Source organism: Cynara cardunculus, assembly GCF_001531365.2.
Source record: "Cynara cardunculus var. scolymus isolate 2C chromosome LG 3, CcrdV1, whole genome shotgun sequence".
Classification (NCBI taxonomy): domain Eukaryota; kingdom Viridiplantae; phylum Streptophyta; class Magnoliopsida; order Asterales; family Asteraceae; genus Cynara; species Cynara cardunculus.
Genome location: NC_037530.1, coordinates 37766839 through 37792992, shown reverse-complemented (window position 1 = coordinate 37792992; position 26154 = coordinate 37766839). Strand labels below are relative to the sequence as shown.

Genomic DNA, 26154 nt, shown 5'->3' with positions numbered 1-26154 from the left:
AAGAAAAATGAAAGGATTGTGTTAAATGAAAAATCTTTATAGAAATTAGAATGAAAATTAGAAAAAAAGATTAAAATAAGGATAAATAAGAAAAAAAAAATAATTTCTAATCTTTAGGAGAAATCATGTCATCAATCTTGGTTTTTCCTTTGTGAGAATATTTTTAAGAACATAATCAATTGTTTCTTGATAGCAATTTATGTCAAACTATATYAAGAGGAAGAGATTGAGAAATAAAGAGATGAAGAGATAAAAAGTTGAAGACGGTAAATCAATTGCAATAATAAATAAAATAAATGTTTATTAAGAAGAAGTTGAATAGTCTAGGGGGTTAAACTTATTTTGAATGCTTATTAAAAAGTTGAATAATTTGGGAGGTTAAACTTAGTTGGATGCAAAATTACCAAATGATCTAATCTATTATGAAATATACAATTTGTTTGTAGGGGCATAATAGTCTTTAACTTAATTAGTATTTTAAAAAACAAAAAAAAAAGGAGAAAAAAGATAAATAAGCTCCTAGCTTTTAGAATAGGCCACATCATACATAGTGGTTTATTCTTTAATATATATATAGATTTTTCAGAAAAATCCTAATTTATTATTCTATTTTGAATAATTTAAAATAAAAAAATATTATATTTTCTTATTTTAAATGATTAAGGGGTCGTTTACTAAATGTTTACCCGGTAACTTTACCTTATAGGATGAACATATCAAGGATTGAGAATCTTAACAGGAAAGAACGATGACAAAGACCTAGAGTCTCATCCGATAACCGGATAAAAATGTTGCATATGATATCATTTTAATGAACTAAAGTCTTATCCGATAAGTTAAATGAAAGTGTTTATTCTTACCCATAAACGCTTACCGAGTAAGCATTGGGTAAACAGTCCCTAAGTCTCTTAATTATTTTTTAAATGGAAAAATCACTGAACATTTTTTGTAATAAAATAAACAATTAAAGTTTTAAAAGTGATAATTTGCATCATTTTGACCCTAAAAAAACTATTGGTAACCGATTAGAAACATAAAACTACTTGTAACCCAACAACAATAGATCAAAAATAGAGAGATCAATAGCAGATACCAACTATTGTAATAGTCTGTATGAAGAACAGACAATGATGGGGCGACAAGAAATGGCAAAGGGGAGTGATACCGTTGTTTGCGAGGGGTTTAAAGGGCGTAGGGTTTGGAAACAATAAAACTGATTTAGGTTTTTTTTTTACTTTACGATCGTCTAGTGGGTTACAAGTAGTTCATTTAGGTAAACAACCCCTAAACTTTTCAGATATTTCAACTTTTGATTTTCTGTTTCAGATAAATAATAGAAAATCTGTTATGAATACTCTTAGTTTTATTTGCATTTGATATCAATATCTTCTTGTAACAATATTCTTAAACTTATATAAAAATACATGACAATTTTTTATTTGTTTTAAATAGATAATATTTTTATATATTAATTCTAAATTTGTTTATTTATTCTTAAAATTGTCGTAAACAATTTTATTTTATAGTTTGATGATTAAAAAAAATCTGCTTCTTAATGGTTTTAAAACCTTATGAATGATTTTATATTTCGAGTCTTCTTTAACCATTCACCGTCTTAATTTTATTGTAAACAATTAACAAATAATGATATTTCATTTTGCACTATATTATTAGAGTCTCTTAATCATTCTAACCACTTAATCATCATGTACTAAACTATTCAACAACTGTCAAACAATGTCTATCTTATATAATGTGGTATTTTAAGAAAATGAATATAAGTCAATTTTGATATTATTTATTAAATGGAAAATGTTTGGGGTTGTTGAAAATATTGAAATACAACAAGTGTGGAAAACGTTGTTTTCATTTTAGTCAATTTGGGTTGAATAATTTTAAAATAAATAAAATAATAAACAAACAAAAAAATACTTTAAATATAGTTTGTAACGTATTTGATCAAATTTTAATAGGTAAATTGCATGAAAAAATGACGTACTTTAACTTGATTTTTATTTTATGTAATGTACTTTCAAAAATTATGTTTTGATACCTAAGATGTAAAGTTTTAAACATTTAAATACTCTGGTAACCGGTTGATGTGGTGGATGATGTAATGAAATTGGATTGAGTAGCAAATAATACTGAGTTTGACACCACATCATTCGTCACATCAGCATGGTAACTGGTTAATGTTTCAACCGGTTACTCAAGTACTTAAATGTTTAAAACTTTACATGTTATGTACCAAAACAGAACTTTTGAAAGTAAGTTACACAAAATAGGAATCAAGTTAAAGTACGTCATTTTTTCATGCAATTTGTCCAATTTTAATTGGTTTAAAAGTTGGAAAAAAAAAGATCTAAAAATTTAATTCCAAATCGTAGAGAAATATGGTTTTGATTTTAATTTTGAATTTGTTCAACATGTTAAGTTTGAACGGAAAAAATAAAATCTGAACGTTGGACTAGGCTTATTCGATTTTATTTGGATTTTACAATCTATTGTTTGGGGGTTGTTTGTTTACTTCTTAATAATTACATTAAGAGACATCATCTGAATCGTTAAGAGCTGAATATTGTTTGGCAAAAAAAAAATCTGCCTCTTAATGGTTCTAAAATCTTCTGAATAATTTTGTATCATTGTCATCCATTAACTATTCAGCGCCTTAATTTCATTGTATACAATTACCAAACAATTATATTTCATTTTGTACTATATCATGAGAGTCTCTTAATCATTCTGTATCAAACCATTCAGAAACTGTCAAACACGACATATCAGAACTTGCATTTGTTGTGTTTTAAGTTGTTTACCAATTCCTGACACTTTGAGACTAATGGACAAAGAAATCAAAGTCAAAGTTTGATTTTATTTGAATGTATCTACGAATTATAAGTGTGTACTTTATAAACTCAAGTGACTTGAAAAACTATGAAGTATTAACGTGTTGGTACCTTATATATAAAATATATATTAAATATATTAAATTGGATTTTTCAAGAATTGATAAAATTATAATAACATTCAAAATTAATGCATCATGTGTTATTTTATATGATTTTTTTTATATCTGAAACTAGGGTTTACAATACTGATTAAAATATATTTGTTTCACAATAAGAATCTTTTTAGTGTGTTAGTTAAACGAAAATTACATACAAAAGAATTTCACATTGTAAACTGTATACATATAAAGCAAAATTATATGAAATAAATATATGTTCATCAATACATTAAATGCTAGCATTATAAAAAAAATCATGTGAAACAATATTTTCAGATAAATTTTTTTTAGGTTTATCACAATATATAACTTCTCAAATGATTTTTGGGGTTGAAACTGATTTGGATTTTGAGTTGAAATTGATTTTGATTTCGAGATGTACTTGGCCGGTGGCGATGACCGATGCATGAGAAGATGGTGGTAATTAGTTATAATTTTTAAAGAAAAAATAGAGAACTTGAAAAATCTAAAATACCCTTAACTTAACGCGTTCTTCTAACAGTCGTTAAGGGAGGGACTAAATCCGGTCGTTTTTACATAGCACAACGGTGATTTTGTAATTTCAAAATTGAAGAGACGAAAGTTGTTACTTTTGAGAAACCAAAGGGACCAAAATTCATGGAACCGGTTTTGAATACCTAATGAGACCGGTTACCCGATGCCGACATATAACCAGCGGTTAATGGTTTCAAAAAATGAGAACCGGAACTGGTTATCGATTGCGTATTTTAGGAATTGGAACCAATCACATCGGTTCCAATTCTGGTTCCGAATCCGACAGTTTCGAAGCAGTTCCGATTCCAAAGACAGATACTCGGTTCCGATGCTCACCCAAGTTTCTACCAGTCACGAGATGGAAAGCAGACGTACATTTAACATTTCGGTGGACGCCAAGATGCACGAGATGAGTGGTCCTTTTTTCAATCAAAAGTGGTTCTTCCTCCTTCCTCCACGCGTCCCAAAGTGATTGGCTATTCTAATTTATGACAAAATATTTTTAAAAATGCATGTGCATGAATTTTTGTTGACCGATAAATTAAAAAAATTATGAAAAAATTTCTCGGTGGAAATTAGACCAACGTGACAATGCAACATTTTATATAAATGTTTAGAGGTGTTGTTTATCAAAGTTTTTATTAAGAGGGTGTTTGTAATTGTTTATTTGAAACAATTTATGTTTTTATACAAAAACACTTATCAACTTATTATAAGTCAAAAGAATTTAACTTATTTAAAAACTCCTTTATTACCGGTTTGGCACCGGTATAAGTTGTTTATCCAAACACTCAAAAGTGTTTATTACCAGTGTCACACCGGAATAGGTCAATAAGTTGTTTTTATAAGCAATCCCAAACAGCCCATAAGTCATGTATGGATAAATTTGTCTTTCCGGATAAATTTGTCTGTCTGAATAAATGAGCGTTGTTGTTTATTTTTTTATCTGAATAACATAAATGACCAATTTACTCTCCAATATTAATTATTTGAACATCAAAACAAAAAATCATAAAGAGGTTGAAGATGAGGTGTCTCATATGGGAAGAAGGCGATGCTTTAAATAGGGGGTAGATGTGTCATTTTTATGTCTGAATGGGGACAACACACCATTTCTATCTGTGCGAATAAGCTGTAAGTAAACAACCCAAATGAACTGTACGAATAAGCCAGATAGACCAATAAGCCTGATTATGCCGCAAGTAAACAGTCCCAAAGCCAATCTTTCACTACATTTATAATGTTTTTAATAGATTTTCTTTTTATATATTCTTTAAAATTTTCATTGAAATGAATTAATAACACCTCTAACAGATTCTTTAAAATAAAGATTTTGGACAATTTTTTACTCCAACAGATTCTTCAAAGCTTTTTTCAAAATAAAGAAAGTAGGAGAGATGGTGTAAAATTATCTAAACTTGAAGAAATTCTAAAAAAGTAATTACCATAAAGAACATTTTTTTTTACTAAATTAAGAAATCTTGAAATTCAATGTTTAGGACCGTCAAGTATTGGTTGGCTTGAATCGTCCCCTAACCTTAACTCTGATCACGTTTTTTCGGTGTGCTGCCTTAGAGTAGAATTTCCTTCTGCCGTAAGAAGAGTTTGACATATTTTACATTGTGTCTTTCTTTTCCCGTTCATAAGGATCACCAAATTGTATAAATTCCAAATCTCGGACATTCGTTCGTGCTCAGCGATAACTTAGCCAACTTGTTCGTTTGATGCATTATGTTGTTCACCGGTCATTTGCAAGACAAAGAGAGAAAGAAATGAGAATTGTGAAGTAGAAACGAAAATTGAATACGAGCCGAAGTCACAAAATTTAGCGAGAAAACCGAGAATTATGAACGTTTTTTTTGCGTTTTGTAAGTTGATACGTAAACCGGTCCCGGGCCGGGCCGGGTCTTACCGGTCCCGGGCCTCAACAGTGCTGGCCGTAACCGGTCCAGGTCAAAAATGTTGAGCCCGGTTAAGGTGAGTTATAACCGGTTATAGTTGGCCGGTCCCGGTCCCGATCATTAAAATATTTTTTAATAATATATATTTTTAATACATTATAAAATTTGTAATTGAGTCACTCAAATACACTTTAAAAATGCGTTTTTTGAGAATTGAGAACTTGATATATAAACCCCTCAATCAAGACACATATTTATAGTGTTTAGAAGACAAAATATTCAAAGAAACGGCTATATAACAACTAGTTTTTCTGAAATTTCAGGCCGGACCGGTCCATAACTGGTCCCGGTCCCGTGAATCGCTCCAAATCATGAACTGGTCCCAGATTTCGGTTCTATAACCAGTTCTTACTAGTCCCGGACCGGGCTGGTCCTCCGGTGGTCCCGGGTCAGGCCATGCTGGTTTGGCCATGACTAGTCCAGAGGCACCAAATTTATAGTTTACTCTAAATTTAAAGATTATATAATGGGCTCAAGCCCAAATTATATTTTCAACGTAGCCTTTAAGTCCGAAATAAAGCCTAAATCTTTTAACAATTTTAACCCGACCCGTTACTGTAAAATTGTGACTCATAACTAACCCGATAATTTTCTTCGTGTATCTCTTCTCTCTCTCTATCTCTCGTCAGAAACATCGTCCTCTGAATCTGAAGATGTCTGGTACTGCGATAGTGTTAGGGGCATCAAGCTCATGGGCTCGGGCGTTAGTGAAGATTTCGCCTTACACGTTTTCCGCCATCGGTATCGCCATCTCCATCGGTGTATCTGTCCTCGGTGCTGCTTGGTTCGAATCTTTTTAATAAACTATCTTCGATGTTTTTAGGGTTTCGATCTTCGATTTGATATGGTTACTTTTGTGTAATTAATGATGTAGATCTTTTTTCTGATGTTGCAGGGGAATTTACATTACAGGAAGTAGTTTAATTGGTGCTGCCATTAAAGCCCCACGCATTACCTCCAAAAATCTCATCAGGTTCTTTTTTCCACTCCCAGGGTTTAGTTTTTGTATTGTTTTGATATGGTTTATGTTATGTTTTCAATCTATGATCTTAATATTTCACTTGATTTGCTAAAGAAATTGATTTGTATTGTGATCTTCTTTTGTTGATGATTTTGGTCATGTTATGTGATGCATCTTAGCTTGAAACTTTGCATGTATCTTATAATTCATGAAATTGCTTAGAAAGTAGATGTAGTCTCATGAAAGCATTGTGGTAACTGACGCATACCTACATGTATGGATCTTTGTGGCAAAAGAATTATACGTGTATATTATATAACTGTTGAAGTGAAAGTTACAATTGGATTGGTAAGCTGATTGGGTGGTTTTGCATTCCCCTTAGTAGTACTGATCGAACAATGCATCTGTTATAAGTGAGGCAAAACTTAGACGCAGCTAAAAAAAGTCTAGAAATAACTCATTTGATGAGCACACAAAAGCCCTTTCTGAGAATTTATTCGCATCATCTCGAGGGAATAAAATGGATGTTAAATGAAAAGTTGATGTGAGAATGCAGTGCAAGTGAGTGTGATCTAGAACCTAATGTCATCAATTTTTTTCTGCTTGCAATTCATATTTTGGAACTTCCCAAGTAGATATATTGGGTCAACTCTATAAGATGGGGAAAGATTATGAATGAAAGACACAAATTTTGCAACTATTTACATTTAGAAGAGACCATCTGCAGACTCTCCAAGATCAATGAAATCCAGGTGAGACACTATATTTGCTTAACACTTTTAGGGGCATGGTACCATGTCTCTTGTAGAATAAGTACCCCTGTAACTGGTGCCACCAACATGAACTTGCTATATTTTGATTGATATTTGAGGGTGTGTTTGATATGCTGACTGGACTGGAAAATACAGGACGGGAAAATACAGGACGGGCAAGAGTGAGTTAGGGGGGGGGGGTGAAAGAATTGTGGAAGGTTGTAGGCTTTTAATTTGACATGGGTGGTTTAGTAATATACCAATCTTGTCTCATCTCTCTGATTTTTGTTCCACCCATTTTGGTGGGATAAAAAAAAATCATTTTCATCCCACTCGGTCCTGGCTTGTCATAGTCTAATACTACACCAAACGTGGGACAAAAAGTTTTTGTTATCTTGTGTCCACCCCAAATGCACCCTGAAGGAAATGTTGTTTTTTATTTCTGCCTGAAATATCTTAAGGCGAAGGATCCTCATGACAAACATGACCATTTCTCAAGTTAACCAGAGTCACAAATAATTTTTTCTTTGTTTATCTGTCTGATAATACGGTGGCTATTGTTCAAGTATCTAGTAAGTGGGATGCAATTGCACCTGCTGCCCATTTGGAGCAATTATACCTACATGTGAATTGTGATCTATGGAACTATAATCTGAACCAAAAATCCATAAACTTCAAATTCCTTTTTTGGTATGATCTCGGTATTCCTTTGTGATCCATTAAAAATCTACTTGTTCCATTTTTGCCTTTTTTGTCTTTTCCGAGACTTTAGCAACTGTAATTGTTAAAAGCATTAGTTGTTTATTACGGACATTGATAGGACAAGATTTACCCATCCATCTTCGTGCATCATCAAGGAAAAGTAAAATTAACAAGGGAATTTCAGAAGAAGATTGGTTTACAAGATTTTGAAAAGCTGTAAACCCAAAACAAGTGGAGCTAGTCTGTATTTGATATGTTCTTTTTTAAAGAATTTATTTTTGTGTATTAATATGTATAAATTTCGACCCCCTAACTATCAATTACAAGGCGTTTGGTTTTGGAATTTTTTTGGGTTTGTGTGGAATTAAGTTTGTAGAATTAGAATTCCAGAACTAGTCCCCCCATCTCTCTCTCTCTCTCTCTCTCACACACACACAAACATGCAATATAATCAGAACAATCATGTAAACAAGGAATGTGGAATCATGTTCCTTTCATATACACTCAAGTGACTCAACCAGTAAATCCCTGTTGTATTTTCAGTGTAATTTTCTGTGAGGCGGTTGCTATATACGGAGTCATTGTGGCAATCATTCTTCAAACAAAGCTCGAGAGTGTCCCACCATCACAGACATATGCACCAGAATCCCTCCGAGCAGGATATGCAATTTTCGCCTCAGGAATTATTGTGGGATTTGCAAACCTTGTTTGTGGGTATGTTTTTTATCTTTAATTATATTTCTATCTTTATGTAGAAAATAACGCACAGTCAGCACCCATCAGAGAAGCTTTTTGCAGCAAACATCCAAATGATATTCTATTAGGTGCTGTTGGTTCAGGTTAGGGAATGAAAGTAAAAATGACAAAGAGAATGAAAATGGGAATGACTTTTCATTCCTCCCAGTTTAACCTGGAATGAAAATTTGGACTTTTGGGGAAATGAATCTATTATATTATATAAAACGAAACAATTTCTTTTATCATCATTCCCATTGATTATTGCTTAATACCTCTAACCAAACACCCCCTAAAACATTTACTTTATATAATATTCGTACTTGAAGCGTGTGTCTAAACCATCATTTGGGTGATTATTAGTGAAAGTTTTGTTAGTAAATGTTAGTTTCAAAGTTCTGCTGATGTGATTTTTACTTTTTGTTTGTTGAAACTTGTGGTTCACAGTCTATGTGTTGGGATTATTGGGAGCAGCTGTGCTTTATCAGATGCCCAAAACTCGTCGCTTTTTGTGAAGATCCTCGTGATAGAAATATTCGGAAGTGCACTTGGATTGTTTGGCGTAATCGTGGGGATAATAATGTCTGCTCAAGCAACATGGCCTACTAAGTAAGTAAGGTGTGAGATTTCTTGTATTTGTTATTTTTATTTCTACTGCTTTTCTATCTTTATATATTTCTCCCATGTTGGTTTGTTCAATTTAAAACACACTTTTGTGAACCATCTGTAGCCATAAGATTTCCATGTTAATGGACAAATAGTATTTATCAAGTCTAGGATCCCTATCTTCTTTTTCTGGTTAATTGTGGATATCTGGCTAGCTTACCTACACTGACTAATCCCTGTACGACCACAAATGAACCCGGAGTCATCGTAGGTGAACCTCTATGGTCACAAAGCTTTGGCAGTGCTTGGGATCCCTATCTTTAATCATGAGCGTTTACAATCATCTTCTATGAAAGGTGGTGTTTGGTTGGTAAAAAAGTTGTTTATATGGATTAATTTGTCTGTATATATTAGGAAGGTTTTTGTTTGGAAGAGCTTTTCATAGATAGAAGTAACAGTGTTTTTTTAATTAGGAGAGACAGGTGTGGGAAAAATTTGGCTTTCTACATAAAACTCATCCCTGAAAGCTTATTGAATAAGCCACTACCAAATAGTCATATATGGTCGACCGAATAAGATGCGAGTCCCATTAAGCTCATTAAACTCCTAACAAACATGCCGTTAACCTTCTAGTGGCCTTTTTTTGATTCCTATTTGTTAAAAGGTCTATTGAGATGCAATTTACTTGGCTTTTTGTTTGCAAGCTAAGCTAAAAGCACCCCAAAAAGGAGCAATAGTGGATATGTTGACGGCAAATGAACCATTTTTTTTTATTAACCTGAGTATCCAACCCGCTATGCGAGCCGACTAATTCCAGGGCGACCACCTGCTTTGCAGATAGCCCATAGTCACTGCATTTGAACCTATGTGGCCACAAGGGGATTTTTATTTCTCCTTGGATTTGAACCTGGGACCTCCTGGTACTTTTGACTTTTTGAGTCAAGCTCAAACCAATCAGACACCACATTTGTGCAGTTTTTTATTTAAAATGTGCTCATTCTTGTAGAATGGTGTCTTATTGCAATTTTTATAAGACTAATGGTTTATTTAAAATAAAAGATTAAAAACAATATTTGATGTCATTAAGGTTTATGTTTTTCCAACCAAAAGTATGCATTCTAGTTTCTTTGATAAAATTCATTTATTCCAAAAACAATTGAGAACCAAATGTTAATTTTTTTAATTAACCTGAATATCTAATTTGTTATGCGAGCCGACTAATCCTAAGATGACCATCCGTTTCGTGGGTAGTCTGGAGTCACCGCATTTGACCCGTCGTGACCACAAGGGGATTTGAACCAAATGTCAATTGAGTATGTATACATGGGAGTATTATCAATTGGTAGAGAACAACTAATAATGGGAATATGCATCTTTGTTTTTTGGATCTTTACACAAAATCAAATCATCAAATCAAACGAACCAGTAAATCTAATGCACAAGAACCAAGACTCGTTATTCATGTCAAAGAAAGCTATTAAATGAGCAACCTTACTTTGTGTTTTTGTACATAAATCATATAAAAAGTCTGATTGTAATTTTGATTTTTTATGTTCGTTTTCATAAACAAGTGTCGTTAAAAGATCAAAACATCTTTGTTATCAAACACTACATTATATTGTATCTAATTTGTGTTACGTTTTACAAAATCCAACAAATTTGAAGACAATTAAAGTTCAAATTTCATAATATTTTAAAAACAACTCAATTTTCTCGACTATGCGATACATGATCAAGTCACTGGGCCTACAAAAGGGATATGGGTTAGCGTTACGTCGAATGTTATTGGCTTACTCATGATAATAATAAAACACAACAAATTCATCATTTTGAAAGACACAACTACGTTACCTCTAAATTTCTTGTTCTTGCTTTCTTGAAACAGATATTTCCGTTGGTTGTTCAAACCTTCTCTCAAACGCTTTTATAGATACCCAATTTGGTCAAAATGAAACTCCCGAAGTTGTCACGTTTACAATAAACAAAAAGCCATTAAAATGCCCTTCACATATACATATAGATAGATGCATCCAAATTTCCATTACCTAAATCACAAATAATTGTCAAGTTTGATGGTTTACTCGCGATTTCTAACGACTACAATTGTTGTTTTACAACAAAATTATGGACATAACGGTTAAAAATGTAAATAAAACCAAGCACATTAAGTATATCTCATTTGATAGCAGGATCTGAAAGATTGAATGTATACTGTTATGAGTTATGACCTTTAGTTCCCATGTTGCTTCCGGTCCTTTGTGAAACTTCCACTGCACTTTAACCAGACTTATTTCTTTGTTTCTAAGTACTCTGATCTTTCTGTCAACAACAGCTTCCGGTGTTTCCACAAAATTCAATTTACTATCTAATTGAATCTCTGGCAGTGGTATAGCTAAATTCGGATCAGCCAAACATTTCCGCAGATTCACACATGAAAAATGTTGTGAATCAGACTCAACTCTTCTGGTAGCTCTAATTGATATGCTACTGGCCCAATTCGTTTACATATTCTGAATGGCCCTACATACCTCGGACTGAGCTTTCCTTTCCTTCCAAATCTGACAACACCCTTCCATGGCGAAACTTTTAACATCACATAATCACCTATATTAAATTAATAAGTTTGCCATCTTTATTATATATATATATATATATAAAAAGATTAGAAATTTGAGAGAGAACAAGAAAATTACTTCTAAATAGTTGACTTTCCAAATTGCCCCTTGCCATGTATTCATAAACAAGAAGCCTGTTCTCCTTCTCACAGCAGTAACCAATCAACTTTACAAGATGAGGATGCCTCAATTGCCCCAAAAATGTCACTTCAGCCTATAAATAACAATAATAACAATTAACAGAAATTAATTACAGAAAAATTGATAAAAAAGAATGGYTGTTTATTATCATACATACCAGCCATTCATTGTGACCTTGACCACCATCCAAATCCAATAACTTGACTGCAACCGGTTGAGCCTCTAACCCTGGCTTGGTCTTGTCATCTATGAACCCTTTATGAACCGGTCCGAACCCACCTTCACCAAGATAATTACTGGCCGCAAAGTCATGGGTGATCCTGGTTAGCTCAGCCAGGGTGAACTCATGAAGGTTCCAGCCATTAATATAACTTGAAAAACCATTGATGACCGAAAGCGAGGAGCTAACATCCGATATCGATAACCTCTGTGACAAACCGGTTTTAGGAACCAGAATCTGGGGATCGAAAGTAGCAGTCTTGTTTGTGAAACAACCAAATAGAACAGCTTTCCAGGTGTTGGATTTTTTGGGAGCCATGGGAGACTAATGTGGAGAAATGGTGGTGTTGATTATGATGAGTATAAGTAGGTGCCAACCAGAAGATGTGAGGGGTTAATCTGGACTGTTTTGGGGTGGGAACCAAACAAATGATTTGAAAAAAGAGGGGATAGAAGTTGGTGGCAACAGGGTTTTGGTTTTGGGTTTGGTTAGGAAGATTCTCAGCACAAAAAAGTCTAAAGGCTAACTAACCACTTGTATATTTTCTTTGCAGGCTTCTTTTAGCTTCTGCGCTGATTACTGATCATATATATATATATATATATATATATATATATATATATATATATATATATATATATATATATNATATATATATATATATATATATATATATATATATATATATATATATATATATATATATATATGATCAGTAATCAGCGCAGAAGCTAAAAGAAGCCTGCAAAGAAAATATACAAGTGGTTAGTTAGCCTTTAGACTTTTTTGTGCTGAGAATCTTCCTAACCAAACCCAAAACCAAAACCCTGTTGCCACCAACTTCTATCCCCTCTTTTTTCAAATCATTTGTTTGGTTCCCACCCCAAAACAGTCCAGATTAACCCCTCACATCTTCTGGTTGGCACCTACTTATACTCATCATAATCAACACCACCATTTCTCCACATTAGTCTCCCATGGCTCCCAAAAAATCCAACACCTGGAAAGCTGTTCTATTTGGTTGTTTCACAAACAAGACTGCTACTTTCGATCCCCAGATTCTGGTTCCTAAAACCGGTTTGTCACAGAGGTTATCGATATCGGATGTTAGCTCCTCGCTTTCGGTCATCAATGGTTTTTCAAGTTATATTAATGGCTGGAACCTTCATGAGTTCACCCTGGCTGAGCTAACCAGGATCACCCATGACTTTGCGGCCAGTAATTATCTTGGTGAAGGTGGGTTCGGACCGGTTCATAAAGGGTTCATAGATGACAAGACCAAGCCAGGGTTAGAGGCTCAACCGGTTGCAGTCAAGTTATTGGATTTGGATGGTGGTCAAGGTCACAATGAATGGCTGGTATGTATGATAATAAACAGCCATTCTTTTTTATCAATTTTTCTGTAATTAATTTCTGTTAATTGTTATTTATAGGCTGAAGTGACATTTTTGGGGCAATTGAGGCATCCTCATCTTGTAAAGTTGATCGGTTACTGCTGTGAGAAGGAGAACAGGCTTCTTGTTTATGAATACATGGCAAGGGGCAATTTGGAAAGTCAACTATTTAGAAGTAATTTTCTTGTTCTCTCTCAAATTTCTAATCTTTTTTTATATATATATATATATAATAAAGAAAATCAAAAGAAAGTAAAGGAAAATTTATGACAAGGACTTATTTGTAAATAACTTAAAGTTAGAAGGGCATCTATCCGAATATTCTCAACTTCAGGGGATCATGTGACAACATGAAGAAACATGAGGGACCACCATGAAGAAAGAAATCTGGATCGATCGACGACGCTATAAATCCAAGAAATGCATCAATGGCAGCCTTGCGCCTACCCCTGTACGCCGTAATCCTATTTATCTTACTTTTTAGTACCATTTTTGTTTCCTTTTTGTTTATTTTTAGTTCACAGAAATAATTCGATCTGTTGTTCTTCGCATATCGTGGGGTTAGGAGGTGTGGATTCATCGTATTGAAGCGATCAAAAGCTCAAAAGTTTGGTTTCCCACCTGTGTTGATTGCCGCCATTCTCCTTTTCTTACACATATAATATTTAGTATTTCTTGTAAGATTTCCATATTTGATGTAACAATCAAGATTTATCCAAGGCAATTGTGCGCGATTTTTGAGGTCAATTGTCGATTTCTAGGTTTTTGGTCCTTGATTTCTAGATTTGGGATCGGGGACTTGGATATCGTTTTCAAACTGGAAGGTCAGATTTTTAGGGTTTTTGTGTAATTCGGTCTTTTTAAGAGGGCTTATGGATAAGAAGAAGGTCGCAGTTCCGCTCGTATGCCATGGTCATTCTCGGCCAGTAGTGGATTTGTTCTATAGCCCGATCACTCCAGATGGGTTTTTCCTTATCAGTGCCAGCAAAGGTTTGTTTTATATCTGGATTTTTTTGTTGATTTTTGATCGTTGAATTTGTTTATTAACTCCCATTTTATAGTTTATACATGTTGGCATAACAACCCTAATCTTTAAATTGGAGCATCATATCAACATTTGGATTTGATCAATCGTATCCGTTAGTCATGAGAAGATTAATCACAACTATGTGATCATATTCAAGTAGGGGCAGGTTCAGTTTAAATGTTTTAGGATCGTAGAAACCAGCCTTTTTGTGATATTATTCATCATGAATATCACATTATTATGAATATTTTATCATGTTGTTCATTATGAATACTCACAAAAGAGGATGGTGGTTCCTGGTTTGTAGATGAACCTGACCCTATTTGAGTATTTGGATTAAGTTTACACTTGTTGGACTATTTGTTCTTGTATGGAATTGTATGTTTGTATGTCCCATGAATCCATATTTCTCATTTTTTCTTCTAATTTTCGAGTAGGTTTATCCCATTTGCTGCACTCATATTCTTGTAATAGATCCTTAATGCAGCTTTGTGGTTATTAAGATACATAGTATTATCACAATAAGAATTGTTAATATTTAAATGTGTTGTTTCCAATGAAGTTTTGAGCGGTTTTCGCCATATTGGTATCACAATATTTCTTCCCGATAGTCCAAGATGGATCATTTTCTAGAATTTTATATTTGGTTCTCTTATTTTTGGCCATGTGAGGGTTAATGTTTGGCAGTTAGGTTTCTTCGTATTCATAATTTGATTGAACACCTTATTTCAAAGCTCGAAAAGCTTCTGAAAGTATGCACGACTCAATACTTGAGTTAGGGGCTGTTTAATTGGTTTTGCAATAAGTACTGTATGAATAGAGTTGTCTGTGTGGATTAATCTGTCTGCACAGATTGAGAGGGTTTTTGTTTGGGTGTGCTTTTTTCATAAATGGAAGTAGCGTGTTTTTAAATTGGAAGGGGATTTGGAAAAAAAACTTAGCTTTCTGCATAAAGACCCCCCCTTAAAAGTTTACTGAATAAGCCACTTTCTATATCATTAAATCACTACCAAACAGTCATGCATAGTTGACCGAATAAGCTGTGAGTTCTATTAAGCTCATTGAGCTGCTAACGAACAGGCCCTTATTACTTATACCCATAAATTTGTTATTCAGATTCCACTCCTATGCTTAGAAATGGAGAAACCGGAGATTGGATAGGAACCTTTGAAGGGCATAAAGGTGCAGTTTGGAGTTGCTGTCTAGATACTAATGCTCTACGTGCTGCATCGGCATCTGCTGATTTCACAGCGTATGTGGTGAAGATATTCTTCATTATTCATCATTTCTTTGGAAGTTTTTTGTTTTGTTAATATTATCTTTATGTTTCTGAGATGTCACAAAATTTTCCTTTATGCACATGTTGAATGTCCTGATCATTTCATTTGCAGGAAATTGTGGGATGCGTTGACTGGGGATGTGCTGCACTCATTTGACCACAAGCATATTGTTCGAGCATGTTCCTTCTCTGAGGTGGCTTCCTCTTTCTTTATTTGCAGCCGCTTGTCGATTACCTCTTTGAAATAACTTTTGCTCGAGGGAAAACGAACCTAGTTTACTTACTGGTGCTTGTTAGTTTAGGGCCTAGATTATAGAACCCGTGCATTTCATATAGTTGTCTATTTTACAACTTTTATCTTTGCATCTTGTCGTTACATATGTTCCTTCCTACTCTCAATCTCTCTCTCTCTCTCTCTCTCTCTCTCTCACTCTAACCCCCACGGGCCTACAAGAAAACCAACTGAAATAAAAACTTTGAGGGCAAGCGCAACTGACAAATAAATGCTAGGTCGTCAGTTCGAGTCTTATCGGGCCATTAGGGATTTTCTTGGCTGTTATTTTCAAGATCCCGTGGGATTAGTTGAGGTTCCCGACAGACTCGCATGGTTACAAAACAAATCTAAATGACACATAGTTAGCGTATAGTTGATTATGCCAAATAAGGAAGGGTAAGGGCCTGTTTTTTGTTGGAAAAAAGGGTAAGGGCCTGTTTTTTGTTGGAAAAAAGGGTAAGGGCCTGTTTGTTAGTAGCTTAGCGAGCTTAATGGACTCACAGCTTATTCGGTAAACTATATATGACCATTTGGTAGTGGGTTAATGATATAAAGTTGCTTATTCAGTAAGCTTCTAGGGGGAGCTTTATGTAGAAAGCTAAGTTTTTTTCCAAACCTGCCCCTCCCAATTAAAAAACATGCTCCTTCCGTAGTTCCATGTATGAAAAAGCTCTAACAAATAAAAACCTTCTCATTCTATTATACAAACAGATTAATCTACACAGATATATTTATCCATACATGATTTAATGGAAAACCAACCAAACATCCCCTAACTCAGTTGGGGAGGGATGATTTCCGACGGAAAATATTAAATACTTAACATGATGAGATGATATGCATAATGGGTTAACATCCAACGATTTTAATCGACGATACTGAAATTCATATTAAGTACTCATTTCTCGGTACAACGGAACCTTGGATCTGAACTCGCTACTAATATATGCAATCAGTCGCACAATCGTTGTTTCCTTGTGTGATGATCTCGGGTTCCCATTTCCTTTCCAAGTGACATGATTATTCTCGAATAAAGTTTTTTTTAATTTCTTATTGGCTATTATTTATGTATACCTTTGTCTTCATGGTTAATGAATAGAAACAATGTTGTATGACACATTACAGGATACACATCTTCTGCTGACTGGAGGTTTTGAGAAGATACTTCGCATATTTGATTTAAATCGGCCAGATGCACCTCCAAGAGAAGTTGAGCATTCTCCGGGTTCTGTAAGGACTGTTGCTTGGCTCCATAGCGACCAAACAATATTAAGTTCGTGCTCTGATTCTGGAGGAGTAAGGTATGTGAACAATCACTGTATCTGTTCCTTTTGCTATTTTTAGTCAATTCTCTCAGAAAACGTGTTCATATGGGGTCACAAATCAAGAATCAAATGAACTTCTTGGTGTTATGAACCGAATTGATTGAACAATTGAAATAGAATTAAGAAGGAAAACTAAGAACAAACTAGCATTGGAGAGGCTAGGACTCTCCCATATAGAACCCACTATTGATACTACATCCTATATATTGATACTATTATCTATTCTAGAATAGTACTTAGGAATGGGCTTGGGCCTAAGGTGGGTACATGACACATGGCTCTTCATTATTTTGGCTTGTGACTAAAACTGGTTAGGAAATGGGATAAAATGGACTCATTGATTCTTTTCTCTCCCTCGTCTCTATATGTGTTGGGTTGGGTTCAGGGGAAAACCACAAAAAATGGAAAACTGGGAAACACGCTAATAACCATCATTGCTTGGTATGCACATGTGCATAAAAGTAATTTGTTGGGTATACACATATGCATAAAATGCATTTGTGCATAGAAACCAGGAAACATTTTCAATTACTTTTATGCAAATGTGCATGCCGGACAAAAAATGGTTATTAGGGTGTTCCTCCGTTCTCCAATTTTTTGTGGTTTTCCCCAGAACCTGAGTCTACAGGTGGTATTGGTGTATTGCATCTACTTTGAGCATCATTAGTGAAGGTGGTGATGTTTTCAGATTTCTAAATGTGCAGTGTTTGGAAAATATGGGTTCTTTTGTTGTGTTTTCTTTACATTGCATAGAATTACTTGCATACATGGATAGAATTACATGCATCTGGTTAATAAGTCAACCTGATGTTCAAGTTAAAAAAAAACAAAGACTTTGTCCAATTTATTGATCGATAATTGCTCGTGTCATGAGAATGATGTCTTCTTTTAGAAATTCCATCTTTTTGGTTGCATCTGTTTTGATTAGAGATGCACAAGGCCAGGGATTTCGGGCATTCCAAGCCCGTTCTCGATGAGCAAAAAAGGCCCGGCCTCTGGCGTGTAGCTTAGTTGGCAAATGGGTGGGGTGACTTTGCCCAAATACAAGAAGACAGGTCCTGGGTTCGATTCCGGGCCTCCCCACTAGCCTCAACCGCTGAGTGAGCCAAAAAATGCCCCCTACATTGGTGTCATTGAAGGCGGGGTTCTGTGTGGGGACAGTTGAGGTTGCCGGTAATCAACTTTTTGTCCAAAAAGGTCCCGGCCTGGGATTTGGAACAACGGGGTTGTTAAAGGGCCCAATCAGGCTTTTTTATGCCAGGCTTTTTTGGTCGTCTTTTCACGTTTAACCGGGCTTTTTCAGGCTGGCCTTAGGCCCAAACATGCCACCAAAATTTCGGCCTGGTCTGGTTTTGAGCCTGGCCCGGACAGGGCTTGGACTTGGGCTTTTTTGTGCCTCTCTAGTTTTGATTCCCAATTTCTTTTTTTTTCCCTTCATAATTGTTGTTTCTATCCTGTTGTTCTTGAATTCATTGATCTCTCTGTTTTAAATAAAATTTACTCGATTATATAATGGTAGGCTATGGGACGTGAGAAGTGGCAATATCGTCCATACTCTTGAAACGAAATCATCTGTGACCAGTGCTGAAGTCAGCAAGGATGGTCGTTATATAACCACCGCAGATGGATCCTCTGTCAAGTTCTGGGATGCAAACCAGTATGCTTTTGTGAATTATAATATATTCATATGTGAATGACTGTTTTACTTCGTATCTTTATTATTCTGCATATACTTCAAATCGAAACATTTTATTGTGTCATAGTTTCGGATTGGTGAAAAGTTATGACATGCCCTGCAACGTGGAATCAGCATCGTTGGAACCAAAATTTGGTGATAAGTTTATTGCTGGAGGGGAAGACATGTGGATTCGCCTATTTGATTTCAATACCGGGGAAGAAATTGGTACGTCTTTTTGAGACTTGATATTTTGTTGTACACATTCACACGTATTCACATGTGATGATGATATAGGATGCAACAAGGGTCACCATGGTCCAGTCCATTGTGTGAGATTCTCACCGGGAGGTGAATCGTATGCGTCTGGTTCGGAAGATGGAACCATAAGAATATGGCAGACAGGGCCATTGGTTCCAAATGGGCCTTTGAAACCTATAACAGCTGATGAAATTGGGGCAAAGTTGGAGGATTTGAAAGTGGGGAAACAAGTAGTTAACTAGAAAGAAAGAAAGAAAGAAAGAAAGAGACATATCATATCATATCATATATATATAATATATGCCTTTTTTCAACTCTTAAATCTGTAACTCTATGTTGTCACTTCATCCTTTGAAATAAACTTGTGGATTTTTGCCTGCTTCCATTCACATTTGTGTTGATTTTTGTGGATTTTTGCTCGTTTTTCTTAAGTTATATTTCGAACCAGATCTGTCAGGGTATCATGAACTTAGTTAGAGGATAATCTCAAATTTTGGTGGAAACCATTCCCTTTCTAAATTAGAGAATCGTAGCTGATCCTATATTGAATGCGGGAATAACTCACTATTATACGGAAGTTATTGCTGGAGTAATTAATTGGTCGTTAATTGTACAACCGTTACAAGACTACTTACACGAATCAGAAGGCTTTAGAGCTTCTGGCTCTGAAGTCGGTCAGAAAGCTTTAGGGCTTCTGACTCTGGAGTAGTAGGCTATGGAAAGCTTTCGACTCCGGAGTTGGAAGACTTTAGAGCTTCTGACTGGAGTCTTCTTGAGAGTTGGAAGTCTGAGTCAGAAGCACTTTAGAATCAGAGGCTTGTTCATCCAGAGTCGGGAGGCTGAGAGTCGGAAGTCTGAGGCAGAGGCACTTTAGAATTAGAGGCTTCTGAACAAAACTCAAAGGCTTCTAAAGAGAACTTGGGAGGCGTTTGGTTTAACGAAAGGGTTTTTAAGGAATTTGGAATTGGCAGGATTTGGAATCTTTAGTCTGTTTGTTTTGTAGGATTTGGAATGAAATTATGTGGAATCCCAACTACGTTTGTTGGATTTCAAAATCCTATGTTTGATTGATTTTAAAGAAATCCTAGGATTTGAAATCCAAGCAATCCTACAAAACCAAACACGAGATTAAAATTGATCTGAATTATAAATCCTCAAAATCCTTTCCGTTCAAAAATCAAACGGACCCTTAGAACTCTGTTCAGTTTCTCCAAACACTTCTCTTCATGTGGTACCATTGCCCTGCAAGGGGGCCATCATATGGTACGTTTCTGCGATTCCGGATTCTATTTAACTTACATGAGTGTGTAGTCCATAACCTCGTACCTCGTGACAACTCACATTCTCTTATAAATCCAACTACATAAAATTCAACGATAATTTCACCAAAATAACCAACAACGATCACAATGTCTTAAAACCTTCTTTTAACTATTTGATTTGACATATATGAAATCAAAGAAATGTGTCCAAATATGCCTAACATTACATATTTCAGCAGAAAACAAGGAATTTTCAAGCCTCATATCATATGGTTCTTCTTTATTTTATATATATATATATATTTTTTTTTTTGAATTTTCAAGCCTCATATCATATGGTTCTTCTTTATTTTATATATATATATATATATATATATATATATATATATATATATATATATANAGCCTCATATCATATGGTTCTTCTTTATTTTATATATATATATATATATATATATATATATATATATATATATATATATAGAATTTGGACAACATCATGATACTTTGAAGCTTGGTTCATTCAGGTTGGATATAGTCTCCATGGTAAATTTGCTGCAACCAAAAACACACCATCACCTTAACATCTACACCAATTTCAACAACATTAAGGGGTTGTTTATCAAACACCTACCCGGTAAGTGCTTACTGGTAAAATTTAACACTATTATGTACTTACCGGTAAGATTTTAGTCCACAAAAACGACATACAATAATTTACCCGGTAAGCACTTACCGTGGTAAGAGTCGTCTCCCTCACTTACCAGGTAAGACTCTTGATCATAGTCTCGCTCTTTCCGGGTAAGATTCTTGGTACTTACTATATTCATCCGGTGAGGTAATGTTACTTGGTAAGCGCTTACCCGGGTAAGCGTTTGGTAAACAGCCCCTAAAACTCGAATCATTCGACAACATCGTTTATTTAATTTATCATTACCTGGGTGCGTCTATCTTCTCTGAAGCTAAGATTTCGAACCTTTAGTTCCCCTCTGCTCGTGGTAAGTTCATCGAGTATTTCAGCATCACACATCGTCACTTCACCTTCATTGCTCCCACCATAACCACTATCCATTTCCTGATAAGTTTTCTCTTAATTAGTGATGCACGAAAATGACACGGGCCAATTGTGCTTTATGGGTGCATTTGGTACACTATATAGAACAAAACCGGGATCACTGCTCCGTGTTTGACAAGACTTTTATGTGGAACAGAGTGGAATAGACGTGTTCCACTCCCACCGCATGGAACAAGGTGATGGGGGGTGGAACAGACCTATATTTTACCAATATAACCTCAAAATAAAACATAGTTCTCTTTTAATTGTGATTATGGGTTGTGGAACGTTAATTACCCTGAGATTTAAGCTTGGAGCTCGTGATGGACTACCCGCGATTTCTTCATACTCGGCTGCATCGAGTTCCCTCAAGTGGTGTAGTTGGAATAACTTGGGTAGAATGTGTTGCCGTATGCTGATGAGAAGGAAGAACGGCACGGGAAAGAGTATACCCGCGATCGGAATCCATGTCACACCATAACATACCAAAAAATACATAATTTGGAAGATTGTGAATATAGCAATGCTTCTAAATGGCACTGACTCCACAAATGAAGCATGAACCTTCTCCAGAACCCTGCCATATTTTCACATAAAAACATGAATATATATATATATATATATATATATATATATATATATTAGAGAGAGAGAGAGTGAAGTTGGGGAAACCACCCCGAAACTGAAAAGCACTCTAATAAGTAATAACCGTTCATCTATATAGTATGTACATGTAAATACAAGTAATTGAAGATGTTTCCTGGTTTATATGCATGTGTGCATGTTATGCACACTTGAAAAATTACTTGCATATTATTTCTAGGCATATATGCATGCCATAAAGGAGTCTATTAGAACATTTAGGCCTTTTTTTTTAATTAACCTAGATATCCAACCCGTTATGTGAGCCGACTAATCCCAGGGCGACCACGTGCTTTGCAGATGGCCCAGAGTCACCGCATTTGAACCTCCGTGGCCACAAGGGGTTTTTTATTCCTCCTTGGATTTGAACCTGGGACCTCCCGGTACGTTTGATCTTTGGAACCAAGCTCAAACCAATCAGACACCACCCTTGTGGTTACATTTAGACATATTTGACGTTCTATAAACAGAAAACGAAAGAAGCACTCACTTGTATCTCCTTCCAGAGGGTACAAATAGCAGTAAGATCCTTTCCCAGAACTGGTTTCCAGGAAGACTATCAATGGCCATATATGCAAAATATCCCCATAAAAGTGAAGTTGGAATCAACTTTATTAAGGGCATAGCAGTTATAGATGCTGCTAAAAGAAGTGACTGCAATAAGTTGCTGACCCTTTGCTCGTTAACACGAACCGGTAAATGGGCGTCGATGTGTTCCTCGGGATCGAACTTCCCTAATTTCGTGTCTTCTTCAACTTTCATCACTGCGTCCTGCAGGTCTTTTAGTTCTTTAACGACTGCCGTTGTCTGCAAGCAATCGAACGAAACCAATTGACACAAAGTTAGTTGATTAAACGTTGGAGGGTTTCGAGAAATTAGTGGGCGGTAAACTGCACACCAGTTTACACGAATTAGAAAGCAACTCAGAACTCAGAAGACACTTTAAAAAGCCTCTGACTGATAAGACACCTCAGACTCAAAAGTTTCTTCAGCGTCACAGGCCACTTCTGAGTAAGAGGCCTCTGACTTAGAAGCCACTTATGAGTCAGAAGCCTCATTTGACTCAAAAGGCAAGTGTCTGACTCATAGACTTCTGAAGAGCACTCAGTGGGACCATTGCTAGGGGCGCTGCACCTTGGACAGTGCTAGGGGGCGGCCCCCTTGACCCCTGTTATACGGCGCAATCTAGCGATCCCGAGTCATAGTTAGCTTACACGAGTGTGAACTCCACACCTATTAGTCCGTGTTATAGCTTAACTAACACCCCATATTCTGTTATGAACCCAATTACACAAAAGGAACCGATGATTTCGCTAACGTCACCAACATTAAACGGTTAGAAGTGAGATCGAATTAGCTAAGAGAGAACGAAGATTTACAATTGGAGAGCTATCGATTTCTATGAAAACGGTTTGCATCTTGTTGTAGATCTCGGAATTGCTCGCTTTCTGCTTTATGCTTTCTTTGGCACTTGCAACCAACTTCTTTCGGATAAACTGGTACACGACTTTTAGATTATTAGAACAAATTGAAGGCGTTTTAGAGCGAAGTTTTCGGTGTGTTAGCTTGCCTGTTTCTTAAGAACAGCAAGGCTTTTAGTGTGCATGGGTGACTGAGGCAAGACACCATTTGAAGGAGGCAGTCCTAACAATCCACACAGCAATGTCTGCAAGAGAACATTTGATGACATACAAAATCAGCTTCTGATGGCTAACATGCGCCACTACGATAAAAATCGGCTTTATAGAACGCTAACCATGTCTGAATGTCCTAAAAGACTGCTTTACAAGGACCAAACAATTGTATGTCCTATGTGACAGTGCTGCAAAAGAAATGGTAGCCGATGTGGGACTCCAACACGCCCCCTCCAACGGAAGTTAGATGGACACAAACTGTGCCAAATTGCCGAGAGGGGGCTAGCTTGAGTGTCAGATCCTAGAGTGACAGATCTTGGCTCTGATACTATGTGAAAATATGTGGAACCCCCAGATCACTCTTCAAAAGAGCTTTGGAGGGAGGAGGAAGGGGAGGTTCCAATATATATAACAGAGAAATGGACCAAGTCTAGTCGATGTGGGACTCCAACAGTTATTTAAAAAAATGTCCTAAAAACTTGTTACCGACTCCAAAAATGTCCTGTCAACTTATTGCAACATCTTTAGAATGGACAATCATTTGGTACCATAAAATGATCTATTAGAACATTTAGACATATTTGGGGTCTTATAAAGCTGATTTTGCTGTAGTGGTGTAATAAATAGAGAGAAAAGATCGCGGTTACCATGAACCCAAGCAAAAGAATGTCGTAGTGATACGCTGAAGGATTCTTGAGGTTGAATTCTTTTTGCTGAGCCAACTGTGAAGCAACGCTATGATCGAAGAAATAAAGCCCGGCTATCATCAGAGCCGGGATGAAGGCTGCAAAGATGTACGTTGGACTCACCTTACCCATATCCTGTAGGTCAACTTAACAGAGTAAATTAAAGACCAGTTGCAACAACCATGTTTGGCAGCTATCAGCTACTAGCTAGCTTTTCAACCATCAACTAGTTTATCAGCTAGTTTGCTAAACACAGCCTACAAATCTTTTTATCAGTTAGTTTGCTTAACATAGCATACAAGTTTTTCAACCATCAGCTAGCATATCAGTTAATTTATACCTTGATTACAGTCCAATGATATGCGGATTCAGATTCCCATAAGAGTGGACTAAAGAGCCTTCTTGGAACATCGGAAGGGACTTTGCTTGGTACACTGAAAGAGAGGGCCGTCCACATTACGACCATCAATGGAACCCCGTAGTCGGCTACAAAATTTCTGAATCGCGCTATATTCAACACAATAGTTGTTAATTCGACATAGAAAATGAGTACTGTTAGAATCTCACATCAACTAAACCTGGACAATTTCTCCTCAATAGATGGGTGGAAATTGCCCCGGGTAGACATTGGTTTCATTACAGCTAAAAAATCTAAGCGTCGTAATAAAATACTTTATAGGACTAAGTTTATAGGACCAAACCAAAAAGTGTCGTATATAAAAGTGTTACAATAGATGTATAGAATGTTTTTTTTGGCGTTTGAACAATTTTTTATGACGCTTATAAAATAAAGTGTCGTATTAGCTATTTATAAGACACTATTTGAAAGTGTGCAAAATACAAGTGTCGTATAAAAAGATGGGTTTATAGGACATTTTTTAAAAGTGTCATATAAAATAGCTAATATGACATTTTATTTAAAAAAATGTCCTTAGAACTTGTTAAAACGCCTGAAAGTATCTTATAAACCTATTATAATGCTTTTAGATAGCATACTTTATAGTTGATTCTATTAACATTTGTTTTATAAAGTATTATATTACACGTCCTATAAAACTCTCCAAAAGAGGGTTATAACATAAGGCAAATTGCATGAAAAAGTAACGTAACTTGATTCCTATTTTGGGAAATGTACTTTCAAAACTTTTATTTTGGTAATTAAGATATAAAATTTTAAACATTTAAGTATTGAAACATTAATCGGTTACCATGCTGATGTGGCGAGTGATATGATATCCGGTTAATGTTTTCAACAAATAATATTGAGTTAGATACATCACTCGCCACATCAACATGGTAACCGGTTAATGCTTCAAGGAGTTACCCGAGTACTTAAATGTTTAAAACTTTACATCTGAGGTACCAAAATGAAAGTTTTGAAAGTACGTTACCAAAAATAGGAATCAAGTTAAAATACGTTACTTTTTCATGCAATTTGCATTACAA

At 35.5% G+C, this 26154-nt stretch overlaps 5 protein-coding genes across 6 annotated transcripts in view; 3 read left to right on the top strand and 2 right to left on the bottom strand.

Moving 5' to 3' along the window:
- Window positions 1-6049: 6049 nt before the first annotated feature.
- Window positions 6050-9384, top strand: LOC112509458 (V-type proton ATPase subunit c''2). Its single transcript, XM_025114426.1, has 4 exons — window positions 6050-6247; window positions 6359-6436; window positions 8422-8592; window positions 9061-9384. The coding sequence occupies exons 1-4, from the start codon at window positions 6117-6119 to the stop codon at window positions 9224-9226; spliced, it is 546 nt and encodes a 181-aa protein (XP_024970194.1). The 5' UTR covers window positions 6050-6116; the 3' UTR covers window positions 9227-9384.
- A 1572-nt stretch (window positions 9385-10956) lies between these two features.
- On the bottom strand, window positions 10957-12749 carry LOC112509224 (serine/threonine-protein kinase RIPK-like). The gene is made up of 3 exons (XM_025114081.1): window positions 12133-12749; window positions 11902-12048; window positions 10957-10965 (listed from the first exon to the last, which is right to left on the bottom strand). Exons 1-3 carry the CDS (start codon window positions 12511-12513, stop codon window positions 10957-10959), a joined length of 537 nt encoding a protein of 178 aa, XP_024969849.1. The 5' UTR covers window positions 12514-12749.
- A 342-nt stretch (window positions 12750-13091) lies between these two features.
- On the top strand, window positions 13092-14154 carry LOC112509223 (serine/threonine-protein kinase RIPK-like). The gene is made up of 3 exons (XM_025114080.1): window positions 13092-13553; window positions 13629-13775; window positions 14107-14154. The coding sequence occupies exons 1-3, from the start codon at window positions 13173-13175 to the stop codon at window positions 14152-14154; spliced, it is 576 nt and encodes a 191-aa protein (XP_024969848.1). The 5' UTR covers window positions 13092-13172.
- Window positions 14043-19819, top strand: LOC112509596 (serine-threonine kinase receptor-associated protein-like). 2 transcript variants are annotated; one of them, XM_025114644.1, is made up of 8 exons: window positions 14054-14266; window positions 14351-14579; window positions 15733-15868; window positions 16008-16089; window positions 17295-17470; window positions 19014-19151; window positions 19258-19397; window positions 19467-19819. In XM_025114644.1, exons 2-8 carry the CDS (start codon window positions 14462-14464, stop codon window positions 19670-19672), a joined length of 996 nt encoding a protein of 331 aa, XP_024970412.1. In that variant the 5' UTR covers window positions 14054-14266; window positions 14351-14461; the 3' UTR covers window positions 19673-19819. The 2 variants fall into 2 exon arrangements, with proteins under 2 accessions (XP_024970411.1, XP_024970412.1); XM_025114643.1 differs by having other exon boundaries at window positions 14043-14579.
- Window positions 19820-21181: 1362 nt separating this feature from the next.
- LOC112509902 (boron transporter 4-like) overlaps window positions 21182-26154 on the bottom strand; it is a 6590-nt gene continuing 1617 nt past the window's right edge. Inside the window, exons 4-11 of the mRNA XM_025115109.1 lie at window positions 25049-25215; window positions 24670-24843; window positions 23959-24054; window positions 23768-23884; window positions 22879-23195; window positions 22044-22323; window positions 21630-21767; window positions 21182-21247 (exon numbers count right to left, since the gene is read on the bottom strand). Coding sequence (XP_024970877.1) covers window positions 21212-21247; window positions 21630-21767; window positions 22044-22323; window positions 22879-23195; window positions 23768-23884; window positions 23959-24054; window positions 24670-24843; window positions 25049-25215 — 1325 coding nt within the window. The 3' untranslated portion in view covers window positions 21182-21211. The remainder of the gene's footprint in view (window positions 21248-21629; window positions 21768-22043; window positions 22324-22878; window positions 23196-23767; window positions 23885-23958; window positions 24055-24669; window positions 24844-25048; window positions 25216-26154) is intronic.